This window comes from Sabethes cyaneus, chromosome 3 (assembly GCF_943734655.1).
Source record: "Sabethes cyaneus chromosome 3, idSabCyanKW18_F2, whole genome shotgun sequence".
NCBI classification, from domain to species: Eukaryota; Metazoa; Arthropoda; class Insecta; order Diptera; family Culicidae; genus Sabethes; species Sabethes cyaneus.
In genome coordinates, this window is record NC_071355.1 from 188,941,866 (window position 1) to 188,962,648 (window position 20,783).

Genomic DNA, 20,783 nt, shown 5'->3' on the forward strand with positions numbered 1-20,783 from the left:
AAGCGGAGAGTGGCGGAGGCGTATGAATCACGAGCTACAAGCACTGCTTGGGGAGACTCCCAACGAACATCTAGCGAAAGTTAGCAGGCTACGGTGGGCCGGACACGTCGTAAGGATGCCGGACGACAGTGCGACGAAAATAGTCCTCTTCAACAACCCCACCGGCACCAGGAATAGGGGTGCCCAACGTGCACGAGGGCTCGACCAGGTCGAAAGCGATTTGCGGCTTCTGAGACAGTTAAATCTACAAATTTTAATAAACTTTACGAAAATGGTTGAAAATTACAAAAATCACGAGTAAACTACATGCAATAAATAATGTTTCTACTCTAGCAAAGAATAATTCTCATCCGATTTGTTTACATTTTGGACTTTTGAATTGTTGGTCTTAAACGCAATACAAAGGCAACTAAAAGATAACTAAAATACGAAGAAAATACGATGTAAAGACGATGAAAATCATTTTTTATGATGAAAAAGTAATGAAAAGACGGCGGAAAGGCGACGGAAATATACGACGAAAGGGTAAAAAACATGTAAACATACTAAAAAGATGCCAAAACAGCGACAAGAAAAACAAAACGTACATCAAAAAGAAGTTTAGAAAACGGTAAACAGGTGAAACCGGTGCAAAAGATGACAAATATACGACTGAAAAATAACGAAAGAACGATAAAAGAGTAGCAAAAACACAACATACCTGTTTTTTTGACAACACTTTTTTGGCACACATGTCAACAAACTGGACGTAAAAACAATAAAAAATGACGAAAAGATTAAAAAAACATGGTAAAATGGCAATGAAATACACTGAAAAGAAAAAAAATAAGGAAAGACGACAAAATGAAAACGAAAAGACACCAAAACAACCACATAAAACTGCCGAAAAATGCGAAAAAACGTGAGGCTAAAAAACAACGCACAGATGATAAGAAATACACTGAAGAAATGCAAAAAAAAACAAAAAAGGACGATGAAGTCGAGGAAAAGGCTACAAATATGTCAGAAAGACAAAAAAGTGATGACAACTAGGCGCAAAGACGATGACAAAATTACGCCGAAGATAACGAAAAACGCTAAAGAAGCGACAAAGTAATAACGATAAAGAGCAATGAAAAGACAATAAACAGAAACAGAAAAGGCGATTAAGGTCGATGACAAGGCGATAGAGAAGACAACAAAAAACTATATTCAGACAATAGCAAGAGACGACAGAGTAGGTAACACATAACAAAAAACGATAAGAAAAAGATGAAGAAAAAAGACGAAAACCCCGAACGACGAAAAATGAAAGACGGAAAACAATGACGAAAAGCGAATAATGAAAGTTCAAGAACGAAAGTCGAGGGTAAGCGTAATTCAATAATTTAGGCCAAATCTGAAATATATCTGAACTAATTCAGAAAGTAATAGTTTCCTTCAAATACAATCAATATTAGGCAAATGCGATTAAAGGGAAACTAGCAGTCATTAAATTTTCGTCGTAAAGCCCAATTTCAGAAGTAGTTTTTGGGCACAAAACAGGGATTCTGTACTTAAAACTGTATTCACTGCATTTTTCTCAACAGTTTGAACACAGCGAATACATTTTCGTGAAAAGAATTTTTATTTCAAACAAAAAAACTGCTTTTGAAATGTACAAAATCGATTCTGCAAATTTCAAAAGCAGTTTTTTTGTTTGAAACAAAAATTCTTTTCGCGAAAATATATTCGCTGTATTCAGATTAGCAAAAAGAATGCAGAATACATATTTTTTTAGAACAGAGCCCCTGTTTTGGGCCCAAAAACTGCATCCGAAATTGGGCTTTTCGGCGAAAAATTAATGACTGCTAATTTCCCGTTAGGGTGATCACACGTCTAGACGAAATGGAGCGAGGCTCATTTGTGTGAAAAGGAACTCTAGTATCTTAGAAAACCATTCCAATACTAAACAAAATTTAGAATGCTGTTATGACCTGTCAGATAGCCTTCAAACAAATTCAGTAAGTTTACGTCTTTTGACATGCATATAAATGAAACATCGCAAATCATATAAAATTACGTGTTTTTTCACAATATAAAATATCGCAGCGTGTGTTAAAATTGGACTAGAAATTAGAGTTGAAATTGAAGTTAAAATTGGACTGGACACAGGGCATTGAATTAGAGTTGAGTTTAAACTTAAAGTTATATTTCAAATTGAACTGGGAATTGGACTTCAAATTGGAGAAATTTGGACTGGAAGCTTTACTTAAGACTGTACTTAAGCTTTACTCGGACTTAAAAACGAATTTGAAAATATTGCTTAAAATTGGAACTGAATTACACTTGGACTTGGACTTGAAATTGGATTTGAAATATGACCTAAATTGGATTTAAATTAGACTAGAAATTAGATTTGAAACTAGAATTCAAATTGTAGCAGAAATTGGACTTGAAATCATAGTTTAAATTTGACTTAAAATTGATCCTTACAATTGAATCAGTTTAGAATTGAAATTGGGCTGAAAATCGAACATGCAATTGGAGTTGAAATTGAATTTTGGACTTGAAATTAGATTGAGACACACGACTTGATATGTACACGAAAATAGGCACAAAAATTTACTCGAAATTATCATTGATATATTTCATATAACACCCGTTTTACCACTTTTTTGTTCCTGTTTTTTCTTCTTTTCTGTACATCTTTCTTGGGTTTTGCTCTCACTTTTTTATTTTACCTTTCACTGTTTCTCTCATTTTCTTTCACATTTTCTGTACATTTTCTTCCCATATTCTTTAATCTATTTACATATAGTTACCACTTGAAATCTTTTTCTCGTTTTCGAAATGAGGAATTGGTTTTTTATCTCTCTCTTAATTTTCTTTTTACTTTTGGTTTCTCTTGTGTTCTGTTACGTTTTTCAGTTTCTTTCTTGTCCCATTTTCTCTCTTTTTCTTTTTTGTTGCCTCACCTTTTCTGCTTCGTTTTTACTTTTATTGTCCCGTCTTCCATATGTTTGTCTCTTTTTCCCGCCTTTACTCTCTATTTCTCTTTCTCTCTCATTATTCCATCCAGATTTTCTTCATGTTTTTCATTTTTCTGGCCCATTTTTCCGCTTTCCTAGTCTCGTTTTTCTGTTTCGTTACCTCCTTTTCTATTTTTTAATTTTCGTTGGAATGAAACCTTTTTTTGTTGTTATACACTCAAGTCTCTTTTTACACGGTTTTTTTTACGATTTTTGAATTAACACGGTTTTTTTATGATATTTTTTGAATTAACGCGGTTTTTTTTAAACGGTTTTTTGAATTAACACGGTTTTTTTTAAACGATTTTTTGAATTAACACGGTTTTTCAGCGCGATATTTATGTTTTCTGAATTTACACAGTATTTTTTCGATGGTTTTTAAATTATAATGTTTGTATATCGTTCGGAAATTTTCTAAAAAAAGCCAGTATATGAAGTACCAAGTCATGCTACGTCTAATACGTACATTCCCAGAATAGAATAGCGCAGAACAACGTAAGTCAGAGGGAATGGATATTACGAACCCCCCAAAACACACTCACATTATTAATAATAAAAAATAGTGTTCAATCAACAAAAAACTATCAATTTTAATCACGCGGTTAAGCGTCTCACCAGGACCCTTTCGTCGATTATGGAAAGGAAAAGCAACCTACTACCCGAAAAGCTCGACGCGCACATGAGCTATAGCATATCTGCTCGACTAGTACCAGTCGCTCCCCCGAGAGCGGTAGCGTTCCCCGCCAACAGTAGCTCAAGCCGAACGAAGCAGCCAACGCCGAAGGCAGCCAACGTTCCCCGCAAGCAGCAGCCTTCCCCGAAAGCATCAGCCAGCTCCAGTAGCAGCCGCTCGTAGATCGAGTGATTTCCCCTCCACAGATCCAGTAGTAGCAAGTTAGGTTAAATAAAAATCATCATCTAAATTGAAAGTTCTTTCTAAGCTGCCGTGTGTCCCTAATCGGTGTCAGAAAGCCGACCTCGAAAAGGAGTCTCTCTCCCTCTAGATCGAGCTAGCTAAGAGAAAAGAGATCGTGAGTATCCACCCCGGAAGTCCCCAGTGGTTCAACCAGCGACTTGGGGTAGTAGCGGGTTATTTGCTACCAATAATTGAATAATGCATTATGCAACTGTGACCACTTTTTTGGTAGTACGAACACAAAATTTCGAATCTAATTACACGTAAATTCATTTAAGACTGTACGAAACTGTTTCGTGGTAGAAAACAACGAAAGGAATTCGTACATTTTATGCTTCATGGTACTGATACAAGATTTTACATTTTTACAACAATTTTTGAATTAACACGGTTTTTTTTAAACGGTTTTTTTTACACGGCACGTATCCCCCGTGTAAAAAAAGACTTGAGTGTATCTCATTTGTCTTCAGGTTTCATTTTTTCTCTTCATTTTCTTCATGAAACGTGAATGAAAATCGTTTCTCAATTTTCCTGTCCCATTTATCTCCTTTTTTGTTTCGTTTTTATTACTTTATGTTCAGTTTGTTCTAGTTTTCTTTACATTTTTCCTTTTTTTCTCTAATTTTTTTCTTTTCTTTTCCGTTCTCCCTCACGCTCTGCTGTTACGATTTTGCCTATTTTTTCGTGCCAGTTTTTCTTCTCTGTCTCTCTCTCATGTTTGCCTTCTTTTTCTCTTCCGTTTGACCAAGTTTATGAATGTTTGAATTAAGGTTTGGCACCAATTTCTGCATAACTCGAGATCAAATTAAGTAAATGGAACCAAATTTGCCATGTGGCGGTTTTCGGAAGTAAGATTTTTTTCCATGGTGGTTCGAGACCCCTGCTTTTACTTGGAGGAACGGGGGCGTGGGAGCTCTTATACAATTGAAAATAAATTTACCCCTTGGTAGTATTACCCCTGGTAGTATTCTTTTATCTGTCAGCCCACGGACATGACCACTGCACCGCTTACAGTGTTTGTCTTTCTCAGTTTTCTAGCCTTCAAAACAATATATTCATGAATTGCAGTGCTGAATGATTGCTCGACTAACCTGTCGGTCAATTTTTTTGCTCTTGACTGGTATTTTAGTTATCAAAGTTTAGTATTTTAAACTATCTGCTTTTTACATTCAACAAAAATCTGGCTGAAGGAAATTAATTAAAACTTCGTTGCAATGTTTACATTTATTGTAATTTCGTTTGCCGTCGTCGGCAGTTCAAAGTGAATGAATGATTCACATTTGATTTCATTCACTGTCGTAAAGAGAACAGCACAAAACTTAAACGCTCGAATCGTTGATTTCAAGTTGGCAATCTTGAGTTTATTTCATCTGTACTAGAAACAGTAAAGAATGAGCGGTATATTACATAAATCCAGGCGTATTGCATAAATGGAATTTGAGATTTCTAAGCACTGCACTGGTTGTCCCCTTACCTTAGGCCATTAGAAACAAAGTATGTATGTATCAGCGGTAGTGACGCGATAATCACACTGATACTTGCCAAGGTTTACATTTTGAAGGCTTCTCGTTCCGTACAATTGCACAAAGAGGCGAGACGACTGATGTGCGCTGGCAGGAAGAGCACGGCTTTGGCAGAGGGGCCAGAATCCCCAGTATTTCCAGAAACATTGCGTCCCATCATCCGATCAGCTAATGGTGGCTCGGCGGTGGTGCTCGCAAAGCCAGAGCCAACTCATTTCCGCAGATCCTGGAAATAGAACTGCATTCGAGGTCGCCGCAAGAATTAGACTGATCCGTAGAATGGTAGGCGATGAGAGAGGCAACATAGGCCAAATTCGAGATCCTACTGAATTTTAGTGATAATCTAGCATTCCGAAAAGAATAAGGGCATACGAAAAAGGCAAAACGGAACCCGGAATGGGGAAAAAAATTATCTAAATGGTAAATAGAAAATGAAAATGGGAATGCGAAATGAGATGGGAAGTACAAAAACGTACAAAAAACAAATTTGCAATCTCGTAATAGTTTGGAACCCTTAAATTTCCATCGTTACTCACTCATGGCACAAAATTTAATTATTGGTATTTCATTGCCATCAACAAAATTAAACGATTCAGACAATTATAATGCGAGAATTATAAGTTCAATATAATTTTGCGGTCAACATCATTAACCGGTTCAGCCGTTAATTATTCATTCAGCTCCATCGAATCATGCATGTGATAATTCAAAAAGCATATTAAGCAGGATGGAATACTCCACCCTATAAACACCAGAAACAGACACAAAACCAATAATGTCTCTGTTGACAGTTGTAATTCGGCCGTTCACGTCAGATCCCAGGAACGGTTCACTTTGTTTGCGTTGTCGGTTCACCCGCCCGGTAAGCGATAATTAAATTGGACATGCGATGTTCCAATGAAAGCACTTTACTCCCAGTCCCAGGGAACACGGTTCGGTTCACGGTGCGACACACAATTACAGTTCGGTGTTGAATTAACGCTTTCGTTGCGCACAACTAGACCCAGAAGAGAAGTAAATAACGTTGACCGGTCGTAGGGATTGCGTGTGTACGCCCGGGGCAGTAATTTCCTGCTTCATATCACCGTAGGAGGGATAACGATGTGCCGTTCCTAGACACGGGAAACTACTCTGCGGTTGATTCCTGTTGGTGTTGGGAAGCGCACTGGCTAGCCTACGTCACAGGCGTGCCGGATGGTGTGGTTGGGGTTGCAGACTCTGAGATCGAAAGGAAAGCGACCCCATCCAAGGACATTTCGTTCCGTAGGGAAAAAGACAACTGCGGATAATTCCATCAAGTTACTTACTTCATACCGTTAGTTTGCTTGGGACAGCTAGAGTTCAACAAATTGCATCTTAGCTAAAGGTGACTGGAATGAAATGTTATTCTTCTCCGACAGATTGTACAGTCAATGATTCAAATACCTACAATACTTTTTCGACATGCGAATAACGAAAAATTGAACAGCAAAGTGTTGATTTCCGATTATACCTGCCATCCGTCCTCCGTTGCCCGATTTAATAACATCGTTCCTTTTATTTTCAGGTTGTATACTGGCAGAACTATACACCGGATATCCGCTGTTCCCCGGGGAGAATGAATCGGAGCAATTGGCGTGTTTGATGGAAGTTCTCGGCATGCCTCCGGATGATGTCATTAATTCTTGCACTAGAAAGAGGGTGTTTTTCGGTACGTTGTATTGAAAGCTTTTCTACTCAGCGATTAATCGCACTTTATCCCATTTGTAGACTATTTTCCATCCGTAGAATCCCGATTTATTGCACGGAATATTACAAACACTAAAGGACGCAAGCGGAAGCCGGGTTCGAGGAACCTTTCGCAAGCCCTGCGTTGCAACGATACAGTGTTCATCGATTTCGTCAGCAGATGCCTGGAGTAAGTAGAAGTAACACAAAGTATTTCCCCTTCTCAAACTCATTGCTTTTGCATCATCCCATAAAATTGTTAGTTCACGTAGCATTGCTTCGGAACGATAACGTACCGGGCGTTTCCATAAAAACCTAACTTTGTGAGCTTTCAAAATCAGGCAAACAAAACGACAGATACATAATTCAGAAGTAACAGTTGAATTGTGCGCTTCAATTTCCCGGAAAAATTAACCCCTCGAAAAGTACGGGGCGGAAGCGATAAAGCGAAGAATGAAATGCTGTAATTTGAGCGTCCCGTCCTGGCCTGGTGACCTCGTTTTGGCGGGCGAAGAATCGGGTACAAGTGGAAATTAATTTGCGGTATATATTAACACAAATTCTGTGGCAGCACAGTAGGTATAATAGAGCTAACTAACCTCAATAGGCGAACGTCACCGAATGCAGCAGAGTTCAAGGATTGTTGCACCTGTCCGTTTTGTTCGAGCTGGGTGTGTGCGTGTCCCAACTATGAATGAATGAAGTGAGTTCGGATTGCATGCTTGGCCATCCCCTTTCGAGGTGGGGGCTTTTTCCATTACGCTAACGCGGATAAAATTACTACTAACCGTTTCATGTCGGTATGAATTGTCGTGCCGACAACTGGCCTTGCAGTGCTCGAACACCCTATTACGTAGGCAGGATAATTATATTAGGCAGCTTCCTTAACTCGAAACTGTAGGATTGCGGGCTGTATCAAACAATTTAAGTTACCCATTTTAATCACTGTTACAGGCTTCTCGAACCTAAAGTAAATTTAGAAACATTCGGCTCTTCAAATTGGGTATATGAATTATATACTTGCATATAATTGCATGTTTTTATGACGAAATTTATTTTGTTTTGGGAGTCCCAGTCCCAGTCCCAGTCCCAGTCCCTGTTTCCATTCATTTAAACTCAATAATAAATAAATGTCTGAATATAGTCAAGTGGTTTGCTTTTACTGCAAACTGAGACATTTCTTCCTAGAGTGAATGAATAAATTTGACACCGGAAAAAGAATTTTTTTTCCTTTGAATAAATTAGTAGTTTTTGCCCAAAAAAAGATACATTCCAGCCGCACCATTTATACCCTTTCCCACCGATATAGATATTTTCTTCAACCGTTTCCTTTCCCATGGCGAAGCTAGGATTAGCTGCCGCCGGAATGTGTTGCCGAATTTGTGCCTGTGTCGTGCGAAAGCGTGAACAGGAAAATCCTTTTATCTTCTTCATTACCTCAGTCACGCAATTCAGCTTTGCGGCAGAAGCTTTTGTTCTTTCAGAAATTTAGTTAGCTCGGGCAGACAGAAACATAGAAATTGCCCAGTCTATTCTCAGCAGACGGCGTAAATATCCATTCGCTTTGATGATAGGTACATGTTATTCCGTAGATACAACAAAAATGCGTAACAGAACAATGAGAAACTTATCACATACGTACAAACTATCGATTGTGCATGCCCCTGACAAAAGCAATCTCTTCTTTACCCACAATCAGTACACACACTAAAGATTTATCCTTCGTCTGCTTTTCAGATGGGATCCCAAGAAACGCATGACCCCGGACGAGGCGACGCGCCACGAGTGGCTCCAGCCGAGCGCCTCCTCCACGTACGTTTCGTCCAAGTCAAAGGAAAACAGTGATAATCAGCTCAGCTTTATGCAAAAACTGCAACGATCTCAGCCAATGACACCAAATACAATCCTTCCGGAGATTAAAACTCCCTCCACTCGGCAGCGCTACGTCAGGGAACGGGTTAAAGGTGAGTACCTATCGTGCCACCACCGTTCTACCACCCACTTCTCCCGCCGGCGCCACCCACCGAAAAAAGAAGGTGGCAGAGCTTGTATCACAAATCGCATGCAAGGTAACCACTGCATACAAGTACGCAAGTTCAAAAAAGCTTCACCACACAAAAGCTCCTTTAGCGTTTCTTAGACTTTAACACTACTTTATGCTTTTTTATTCCTTTATTTTTTGGTTTTTGCTTGAATGCTTTTACCCCTGTTGCAAACACGGTGCAGGAAAGAAGAATAAGAAGCCGATAGAATCGAAGGAATCAAAAGAATCAAAAGAATCGAATGAATCGAGCACAAGTTCCTCCTGCCACATACCGTTGACTAAGTTACTTCTAAGCTGCACCACGGTGAAGGAGTTAATATCTGTATTTGACACCCCGAAGAAGGAGCGAAGCAAGAGTAGCAGCTGAGCGTTCGATAGTGCGGAAACAAAATTTAATCCCAGCGAAAAATCTACACCTGTTTTCCCCCCTCTAGATTAGTACCTGTAGATCTAAATACCCTTCCGATAAGGGATGAAGTACGATAGGAAAAATTTTGGGTTTTCCCATGCGCTAGTAAGTTTTGAAATTCTGTTCCCATCTGTTTTGGCATTTCATATTCACGGATCATTTTGTTAACGTTCTATCGATAACCGTTCACTGCCATTGTTAAGAAAAGGAAAAACTAAATGTGTATATTTTTATTGGTATATTCGCTTGTTGGCCTAAGTTAACCTTAACTCGAAAATATATCACCGATTTATGGAGTCTCACAGTTAAACGGCGCGTAAATCACAATCTTCCATGCTGGAACTGTGAGCAATTGCGCGTTAACAGAAACGTATTTTGGTTGAGAATTTTGATCGACATAGATAAACATCTTTGAAGAACATCCCACAAAATATGCTTACTTGCTCACTTAGTTGGCCGTACTTCTTATGACAAGGTTTGCATATCCTAATTCCTCCTTCTAACCCGGTTCATGGTAGCTGGTCCTCAGTTCCGCGGGTACCCAGTAATCGCCAGAACTCGCTCCACTTGGTTCGATGCGGATTCGATGCGAAACCCGCTTTTACTGGATAGTTGTCCGAAATTCTAGCAACATGGTTCACATGGCCTTACGCATCCGTCCAGGTTCAGCAATTTTTTAAATATTTGTGGTCAACAGTCCAGCGGAGACGAAAAAAGCCTTTGCCTTTGATAGAACTTCTGTATGTCGTGAAAGTTGTACATCTGCTCGAGTTTCTCGTACTCCTTTTCCTCCTGGTGGTACTTCTTCTCCTGGAAGAAATTTCCCAGGTAACCAATAAGCATTAGTATAAGCAGTAAATCAATCGTTTATTAGCATCCCTGGCGTTTTATATTGCAGGTTGCTGTTTATCAGCCTTTGGACATAACTGTTGTAAATTGGCATCCACAATTCTATTTAAATTCTTCTTGTCGGTAACTAGCTGCAAATAAGCATTGTCAGCACTATACGAGGACTAGCAGTAAAGTAGTCGTATATTTGGCCAAAATAGCATTTAAGGCAACCTAAATGCTTATTCGGTTGCATTTAAATTGCATTGGAAATGCTTATTGGTTACCTGGGTTGTTTGTATCACTCCACATTCTGACGGGTGGTGCTACGCAGCATTAGTACCCGCGCTGCGTTCTTCTCATCCAATATCTGCTAGCACTCCTCGTCAAACCATTCGTTACGTGAATTCGGCCAATTTATTACGGTTGCTTATTACCATGATAAAACTGGTTGGCTGCCACACATCTTTCATAAACTTACTATAAGTGGGGCGTAGCAATACAATATGGTGCAACAATGCAAATTACTCTTATTGCGGTTGCTTGACAAGCATCGATAAAACTGTTAGTTTTAGGGTGCTATTGATATGGTAACACCTTTACCAAGCAGATTTGAATGCGAGGCCATATTGCCGTTTTCTAGCATTTATGCTGGTCGCCGCACAACAATTCATCAAATCAAACTGTGAGTTGCAGAAAAAAGTTATTGTGAAGAGGCGAACTAACCGCAGGCTGCCCTACTAGCACAGTTATTATAAAGTAGTTATGGCAACTGATTTAGGCTAACCAACCGTATATATTAATTGTGTTTGAACAACTGGTTTTCAAAAATGACAACATTATGATGGTGCGTTAATTTTAGCCACTTATCACAGATCATATACACGATAAAATTTAAGGCGCATATGCTACACAACTACGAAAACTGCTGAAAATTTGTTATATATTCTTTCGGCTGAAGAAGTACTCCCGTTTACGGAACGAGATCACCAAACAAGAGTTTGTTAGAGCCAGTCGTCGATACAGAACACATAACCGCCATTACTCGAGATATGTTTTGCAAAAGCAGCAACATCTTAAACTAAATCCCAAACGGTTTTGGACATTCGATAACGAGAAGCGCAAGGAAACTGGACTTCCTGCCCAACTATCACTAGGTGATCTAACTGCCAGCAATACTGAAGACATCTGTAATCTTTTTGCTTAGCAATTCTCTAGTGTATTCGCCAGCAGCAGTACTTCAGCCCTTGACGTCCAGAAAGCTCTAAAGTTCGTTCCTGCAAACGTATGCGATATAAACATAACTAGTTTCACGCAAAATGAAGTTGAAGCTGCCTTGAAGCAGTTGAAACCATCGGAGTCTCCCGGGCCGGATGGAATACCGTCGATTATACTGAAAAATTGTGCATCTACTATTTCGAAACCTTTACAGTTTATTATTAACCAATCGCTCTTTCAGGAAACATTTCCAGTATGCTGAAAAAAATCCTATATCTTTCCCGTGTTCAAAAAGGGAAACAAAAACGATATTGCCAATTACCGCGGAATTACGTCGCTTTGCGCTGACTCGAAGTTATTTGAGATCCTCATTGGTGGCTCGCTGCACAGAAGTTTTGCACAACATGGCTTTTTTCCTGGTCGCTCGATCAGCACAAATCTGGTGGAGTTCAGCTCATTTTGTCTACAACATATGGTAGGTGGAGCACAAGTCGACACGGTGTATACTGACAGCAAAACTGCGTTCATTCGAGTTGACCACACCATACTGCTTGCTAAAATAAAGCATCTCGTGTGCCGCTGCTGCTTTTGTCAGGTGGTTAAAATCTGTTCTTGAAAACCGCTGTATTTCTGTGAAATTGAAATTCTGTGAAATTCTGAGTCTTGCGGCTTCCGGAGTACCTCAGGTGTGCCTCAGGGCAGCAACGTCGGACCCTTGCTATTTTCTCTGTATTACAACGATGTCTGCATGATACTCCCTCCAGGATGCAGAATCGTGTATGCTGATGACCTCAAAATCTACCTTGCAGTTCGCTCAGCCGCTGATTGCATCAAATTACAGAAGCTAATCGATTTGTTTTATGGTTGATGTGTATGCAACCGGCTCAGTATCAGTGTCTCCATGTGCTTTGTAATCAGCTACAGCCGAAAGAAGGCTCCAATCCAATACAGTTATTCCATAAACGGCCAGAATATTGAAAGCGTAACTGTCGTCAAGGATCTTGGTATTTTGTTGGATATCGAGCTTACATTTCAGGATCACTACAGTAGCATAATTTCCAAAGCAAACAAGAACCTGGGGTTCATAATGAAAATTGCAAAAGAGTTTCGTGATCGATACTGCCTGAGAGCCTTGTATTACGGACTTGTACGCTCATCATTGGAGACGGCAGCTGTTGTTTGGAACCCTTACACCGGCCTTTGGACTGCACGGATCGAATCTGTACAAAAGAGGTTTATCACATACGCGCTTCGGGATCTGCCCTGGACAGATGTCCTGCCCTGTTGTCAGATGATCCGAAGAATAAATTAAGGTTGTAAAAACCATCTAAAGACTAGGGGTGGTCGGAAGGAAGTTTTATAACGGTCATCGGAAGGTTCTAGTGGAACTCATAGTTTTATTAGCGGTTTTCTGAAATTGGCCATGAAAACCACTAGAGGAACGTAATAAAACTTAAATTGCTACTTTGGATGGTCATTTTCTTGCAGAGGGCGAGGCCGACAAGTCGTCTGTGGGTGTGCGTTAAACCGTCCAATCACCGGCTTAAAATTGCTTCTCTTGGCCAATCTCAGCATTTTAGTCCCCGCCCAAGTAACAATTCCAAGTTTTATTACGTTCGTATAGCGGTTTTCATGGCCAATTTCATAAAACCGCTAATAAAACTATGAACTTCACCAGAACTTTCTGATGACAGCTATAAAACTGCTTTCTAACCAAGTGGCCCACTCCTCAGAATATTTTCATAACCGCTATAAGAATCAGGTTATAACCTCAAGTAGTGGTATCATGCTCTGCTGAAAGCAGCAATAAAACCGGTTAAGCTTTCGCTGCTTGACAGCCATCGCCATAATTTAAAAAAGTTTTTCGCTTTTCGCTTTTCTGGCAAAAGCTAACTAATTTCGCTAGCTTTGTCAACTTGAAAATATATCCGTGATCAGAAAAGTTTACCAGACAGATCATTCTGAACGATTTGGTTTATAGCGACAAGAATAAAATATCCCATAGAATATTTATTAAATTTTCAGCAATTTCGTTGGTTTGCAGCATGTGCGCATTTAATTTCATCGTGCATATTAATATGATAGGTCGATAAAATCAGCGGGCCACTGAAATTTTGCAATTTTCGAAAACTAGTTGTTTTCCTAAAAATAAAAAAGAAGAAAACTTATTCTACTATGTGTACTTTATTCACGACAGATACGTATTTCGCCTACGACTTTCGAGCCGAAAACAGACACTGAGGAAGCCTGCAAGTCGTAGGCGAAATACGTGTCTGTCGTGAATAAAAAACACATAGTAGAATTAAATTGGATAAGTTTTCTTCTTTTTTATTTTTAGGTTTCATATTCTACTAAGACGCTCCAAAAACTTCAGACTGGTTGTTTTAACAAATTGAAAATATTCAGTTAAAAGCAAAGCCTGGGTGCTAATTCCGTTATCGAAATTTGACCTTCTGTTTTTTATACGACAGACTTCGCAACCAGCTGTTAGAATACAGGACAGTGCGGGGTCAGTGCTACGATCCTATTGACTCTATTCAGTTAGTCAATCTCAATTTCTAGCAAAATCATTTTAGTTGCTTTCTCTGACAGGAAAACCGATTGATAATAACTTTTTTTCTGCAAAACACTTTGCTTTCATGAATTGTTGTTTGAGAGCTAAAACAAAATACTAGAATATGGCAATATTGCAATATGGCTTCGCATAAAAAAATGATTTTGATGTTGAACTGCGGTATTCTTCATAATAGCAGCATAAAAACTGTTTGATCAGGGTGTTACTGTCTTAATAGCTCTATAAAACTAACACATTTATTGCTGTTTGACAAGTAACAGCGATAATATCAATTTTTATTGGTGCGCTGTTTTTTATTGCTTCGCCACACTTATGATAAGATAATAAAAGACGTGGTGCAGCCAACAAGTTTTAACGTGGTAATATAAGCAACCACAATAAATTTGCTTTATTACAGTTTTATTATGGTCTTCTAGCTAGCTATAAGTGTGTTTGGACTCGTATCCTCTTGGTATTGCGCAATACCACAATAAAACCAGAGGTAACGATTAATACCGCAATAAAACCTTTATAAAATTCAAGTAAAACCAAGTGGCTTTAGACTTGTTACTTGGGCGATGATGATTTTGACATCATGTCTTGGGCAGTGCTCCAACTGCGCGCATAATTGGTCTTTGTGATCATCTGGACTTCCAAGGTGGCTGCGTACTTTAACTATGCTATTATTAATATTTTTTAAAATGCTAATATTTAAGAATCGACTTAATTCTCAATCTGCACACTCAGGAGTTGATCGACCACCAATCACCCGCTTTTACTATCCCAAAATGTTCTTTAACAGCATTCCTCCTGCAGTGCTTCGTTACTGAACTTGCGGTTCTTCACCTTTTCAGAAATTATATGGGTACTTCCGAGACCATTTAGAGACCGACAGTTTCATGATCCTAATTTCCAGCCATTAGTCCGTTTTCGCCTGGATATTTGCCGATTGTTCCGATCCGATCTAATGCCGAGTTATTGCCAATATCGTTCGTTGGTTTCTCTTAGTGGTTTCTTAGTGGTTTCTCTTAGTGGTGGTGGTTTGCAAGGCCCGCGACTACTGTATCGCCGGAAGACCAATTTAGCTCGAAAGAGCAAACGACCTTGGTTTCAACCGGGCCTGGTTACCCAACTTTCACCAATCACGTATCCCGGCTGATACCACAAGAAGAGAGGGATAGGAGCTGCTGGGTAAGAGGGTATGAGTCAATGTAGGGTCCAGTGCGCAAGGAACTGCTGGCACGCATTATCCAGCCGTTGGAAAACCTTGTTTGATTGAAGGTCTTTAAGGTGACGTACAACCTTAAAGACCAAAACGATGACGGACTCAGCTTCAGGGTTGATTGCAACCTATTCGCGCACGCGGTATAGGATGCTGCAGGTAGATTGTTGTGATCACTTTCGATGATTCGTAGACAATTACTGTTTTCTTCAGATACACTTCGGAGCTGTGGAGTACATCAAGGTTTGCTAATTCTACGGCGTGGTACAAATGCACCGAATAAAGACTATACTCGAAAAAATGCAGCTTCCCTTCATAATCGCCCAAAATGTTTGTATTGGGCGAAGTTCTAACGAGTTTGGTAAATTTGCCTTCTACGGCACAAAAACAACATCGTTAGATTCGTCATTCTTCTTTAAATATTTGGCCGTTGATGGTATTGGTTGTTATGCACGGAATGCTGAATTTACCGCACCCACAGATCGCCATCGCCTGCCACACCAAGTACTTCTTAGCAAATTTATCGACCCTCTTCTTCTGGAACATTCAGGCTGAACTTGTCGACGAAAAACTCCAGGCCGGGGATCTGCTTGGCGTTCGCTTGAATGTACGTCTCGTCGTCCATTACGATGCATTTCGGCTGCAGGAAGTTGCAGCAACCATTCGCGGTACAGCTTCTTGGCGCGAGATTTAGTCACCGTATTCTGTTTATCGGTTCGGTTAGGAGCGTTCCTTACCTTGAAAGCATGAATCAAAGGGTTTGGATATCTGAAGTCCCTCACATTTCTTGCCTTGCCTGCCAGCTTGCCGCTGGGTCGTCTAGGTCTCTTTGAACGATTTTATCACACGGGACAAGACCGGCCGCGGAAACTGATTCTGACAGCCCGACTTCTTGCTCCATTAAAGCATTCGTGGATATATATCCGTTAATATGGCAGTCAAAGTACGTCATACATCATATACGCCTTGGCTCTTGGATGCTGTGTTCAATACGAATGATAGATAGCATGTTGTTGTTATGTACGAGTGTTATAATGTTATATATAGTCAGTATACGGTAATCTGACGTAATCTGAGCCCCTAACATTTTGGTAATAGATCGTCGAAAAACGTTTGGTTCTTGTAGAAGTCGACGGAGCTGATAGCTTCCACGTGTTGTGTGCGTAGAAGTGACCAGATGAGGTTTCGTTTGAGTTGAGTTGGCAAAATCAACTGAATGATGAAAAGAACGTCTGCGGTCGAAGAGTGGCACAACTGTTTCGGGTGGATAGATGACGGAACAAGTTTTGGGAGAGCATCCTGCAGGCGGCCAATTTATTCAATGTAGTACCGTTACTAGTGGTTCTTCACAATTTTTTTTGTTTAGATTATAGTCATTTTAACACTTTTAGGTCATTCGTGACTTCTCCGGGGTTCGGATTTAAACCCGGGTCCTCGGCGTGAGAGGCGTGAATGCTAACCAATACACCAGGACTGACCCAGTTTCTTTCCAATGTTTGAAGTATTTTACTGGAAATTCGGTTCGTTTTGGTGGCTCTATTGGCCTTTAGCGGTGGCGTTTGATTTCTCACCGGATCTTCTTGAGGCCGGGAGCCAAAGCACTACTGGTATCGTTTGTGGGCACTCTCAGCTGAATTTCCCTTCCAACTCCTTCTGATACATGTATTACAATAATAGCTCATCGAAGAACTGCTTTCACCTATCAACCACTTCAATCAAGAGCAGATTTCTTTCCTCGTCCCTATGCAGGTCAAGTTTTGCCCTATACAGGTCAAGTATGTAGCCCGTACGAGATTCACCTGCTCATAAAATTGGCGCTTGAGATTAGTTGTCCTCCTGGCATTTTCTATTCCTCAGGATCAAGATCAGTTGACTCCGCGCTCGTCAATACTTGGCCAAATTCTCCCTCATGACAGTGCATAAATAGTTTTTCCAAGCTCTATTTTTCTACCATTATTTGCTGACCTTCTCCGTCAAACTAATCGTTTCGTTAACTCATGGTTTCTTTATCTAACGTCGCAGCTGCGGCCTCTCTGACTGCCCCAACCGAGGGTCAGATGAGCTCCAAGTGGCGTTTTGGATATCTTGTGTGGATATCTTGTGTGAAGTTATGTACCGCTGACCGTTATCGTTCATGTCGGTGTGCTTTTGCCGCGTCCTACCATCGCCAACGATCTAAACATTGATTCCTAATATTCCAGAGTAAACAGTAAAGCAGTGTCGCGATGCCAAACTTAGGTTTTCTGGGTTTATGCCAAAAGTTTCGCGTTCAATTTTCTTGGATATGCATCCGCCGTTGTATTTCGGTATGCCTTACTAGGGCCACGCTCGTCTTGACTTTAGCTCGATCTTGACTTTAGCTTTAGAAGCAATACGTATTAATTCAGCTGCCTGGTCCAGGCCAAACGCTGCTGTGAGCCGCTCCTAACTTGAAGGTGTACTTGAGTTAATCAAACTAAAATACATGACAACAAAAGAATTGAAGATAAATTCGAAATGGGATTTATCACAGCATAAACCTCAGACTTCATAAAATTATTCAGCAAGCTTATGTTCACCGCCGCACACATTATGTATAATAGTCGCAATCATTCTTTTCGGAGCGTCTTTCTACCGTCACTATCAATTTATGCTATGTTTTGTAATCGTCACCTGTCATATAAAATGCATAATTTTTCTTTTCCTTTTCAGCTCTAGATATCGAATCAGCACAACAGCAATACTCACTACATCGACTGTACCATGGCAGGAAGCCAACGCTGACTTCGTCCAACAGTAACAGTAACAATAACAACAACAACAACAGCAACCAGAACAATGTCCACAGCAGTAATACCAATCTCAGCAGTCACAACAATAACAACGGCGGTATGCACGGCAGCAACAGTAGTTTCAATATCAATCACAGCAGCAGCAGAGAGACAATAAACAACAACAACAACGGCAACAGCAAGTATTCGTCAAACCGCAACAGAACCGGTGGCGGCGGTGGAGGTAGCGGTGGTCACCACTACCACCATCACGGTGGCATGCCACACTCGCAGAGTACCGGCGATGTGTCAGCCATTTTTGGCCGCGCATGACGCGACACCCATGGCAAGCCCAAACGCAGCAGCAAACTGATTGGCATGATCTGAGTTCTTGCCCCCCGCCCGAATCGGTGACACGACGAACGGAATCAATAGTGTTGTAATCATCGTGGTTGTCTGTATTGTTTAGTGCAGTAGGCTGTATGATATAGGAAGTAGGCGTGCCCTCCCCCGCTCAGGCGAGATAGACAGATCGATGTAGTAGGAATATGTTAAATGCTAATCAGTATCCATAATCCTCAGAAAGTAATCATCCTCCCACTGCCTTCCTCCAAAAAATTAAAGAAAAAAACTAGAGTTAGTCGGAGATTCCTCGCCATTTGATAGTTGATGGTGATTATTTCGTAATACATAGTCTTTTTAGGTTAGGTGAGTTACATTGACATTGAGGACCTTTCAAAGCTTCTTTTGCGTTAGGAATCTCTACATTCCGCGGGCTGTGGTTCGAGATATTCCGTTGAAATGTTTTCTCTTGCTCCTTCTAAACTAAAATACAAAGTATGTGTTCCTGCTAAGAGACTATATTTTCTACAGTATTAGAGTGTTTTGTGCGGTTAGTTCGCTAATTCCATTGTACTTTTACATAGCAGAAGGCGTTCAATCTAAAGGCCTACAAAACTCTTTGTTTTGTAATTATGCGTACATACAATCATAATAATCATTGGAGATAACCTATTTAGTAGCAATCCTTTCAGTATCGTGCAATCATAGGGCCTAAAGTATTTGAATCATTCTGTGAAACCCAATTAACTATTCTTCGAAATTAAATATAAATCTAATTAACCTCCTCCGGATTTGAATGTAGTGACATTTGGTACCCGAATGTTCTGTCTAGAAAGGAAGGAGTGTGTATTGCACAGTTTTAGTATCCATCTACGATTTAAAAAGTGTGTTGAAATGTAAGCCAAATAGTTATATATAAGTACGGTAGAATTAGCCTGCAGTCAAACCTGGAAAGTTTGGATTTTATTACACATGAATTGTAGAAAACATTCAGTAAAGCCGGAATAAATGGAACCAAACAGATGATTTATCATAGAAACTCAAACACTTGGATTCTCTTCTTTTCAACCATTAAAGTTCGGGATCAGTGCAGTGACACGAGCTGACTATATTTGAACAATATCAACAAGGAATTATAAATACTGACAAGCTGAAGAGGACAAACAAACAGATTCACGTCACGACAAATGCTGCAAATGTTGCGTTACACATAGTTCGACTGACTTCCAACAATATAGATAAAACTGTAAAGAAGCTACCTGTAATTTATTGTTTAGAGACAGCCAACAAGAAAACAAAACACAAGATGGCAGCAAATGTAGAACAAATACTAATACAATCGGATAGAAAAAAGCCGACAAAAAAGTAAGAAATTAATATAATCAGTCAAACGTCAGAGTAAATTAATCTATTATTAGCGTGTAGTGAAGGAAGAAGTAATATGTTTTTCTTTTGTAACGTTTCGGCAAATTACCTCTAAAATAATATACGTTTAAAATCTTCTCAAAAATAAAGAAAAAAAAATCAATGAGCGCCTATGTTAAAGTTGCTAACCTTAATCGAAGGCATTTTCGACAAACGATGAGTAAATTATAATCACCGCTAAATTTCTCAAGCATGCAAGAAAAAAAAACGAAGCTCTTTTCTCAGACACTAACTATGATTGAAGCTAAATTACACTCTTAAACAAAGTGAAATACATATATGAATATATGCTTACATATATATATGGGAATTCATTATTTTATGTACATTCTTGTCAAACCGCAAAAAAAGCGCAAATAAAAAGATTCAATTCATTACACATCGCAGTTGTTCATTCATGGGTCGAACGCAACTAGGAAGTGGGAAACGAACCCAAAAGTATCTACCACTTGTGTGCCATTTGAAGGACCCCGTGTCCGAATGCCGCCTGTCGAAGTAAGATTCACTTTCGTTCAAGATGCCACTTGTGCGTGACGTTTCAATGGACGCGACGGTAGGTACGGTATGGAAGATGGGGGAATGGGTCGGAATGTGTGCAGTGATCCGCAGTGATGGAATGTCGATAAACTTTGCTGAAAAGGCACGACATGAGCCCTGATTACTGTCCGCTAGTTTCGTAGCCAAAAGGCCGCGGAGAAATTTTGCCAGCTGATGGCATCTGGCTTTGTTGAAAATGGAATTTCAATCAGTGGAATGTTTTTGTTTCTCACGATATTGTATTCTCAAGCAAGATGCTTGAAGAAAAATCAACCACTAGTTTTTAAAAACATAAGCAATTTGACAGATTTATACAAA

General features: G+C 39.9%; 1 protein-coding gene across 4 annotated transcripts in view; it reads left to right on the forward strand.

Annotated features, from left to right (window-relative positions):
• The window catches only part of LOC128742235 (dual specificity tyrosine-phosphorylation-regulated kinase 2), a 95,063-nt gene extending 74,786 nt beyond the window's left edge, over positions 1-20,277 (forward strand). Inside the window, exons 7-11 of one of the 4 annotated variants that reach the window (XR_008412251.1) lie at positions 6,976-7,119; positions 7,179-7,326; positions 8,874-9,100; positions 9,363-9,694; positions 18,103-18,206. Coding sequence is in view for 3 of the 4 variants with exons in the window: in XM_053838525.1 (XP_053694500.1) it covers positions 6,976-7,119; positions 7,179-7,326; positions 8,874-9,100; positions 18,103-18,494 (911 nt within the window). In the remaining variant the exon portion in view is untranslated. Of the gene's footprint in view, positions 1-6,975; positions 7,120-7,178; positions 7,327-8,873; positions 9,101-9,362; positions 9,695-18,102 lie in introns of all 4 variants that reach the window. The other 3 variants (XM_053838525.1, XM_053838526.1, XM_053838527.1) reach the window with 3 other exon arrangements.
• The last annotated feature ends 506 nt before the right edge of the window (positions 20,278-20,783 follow it).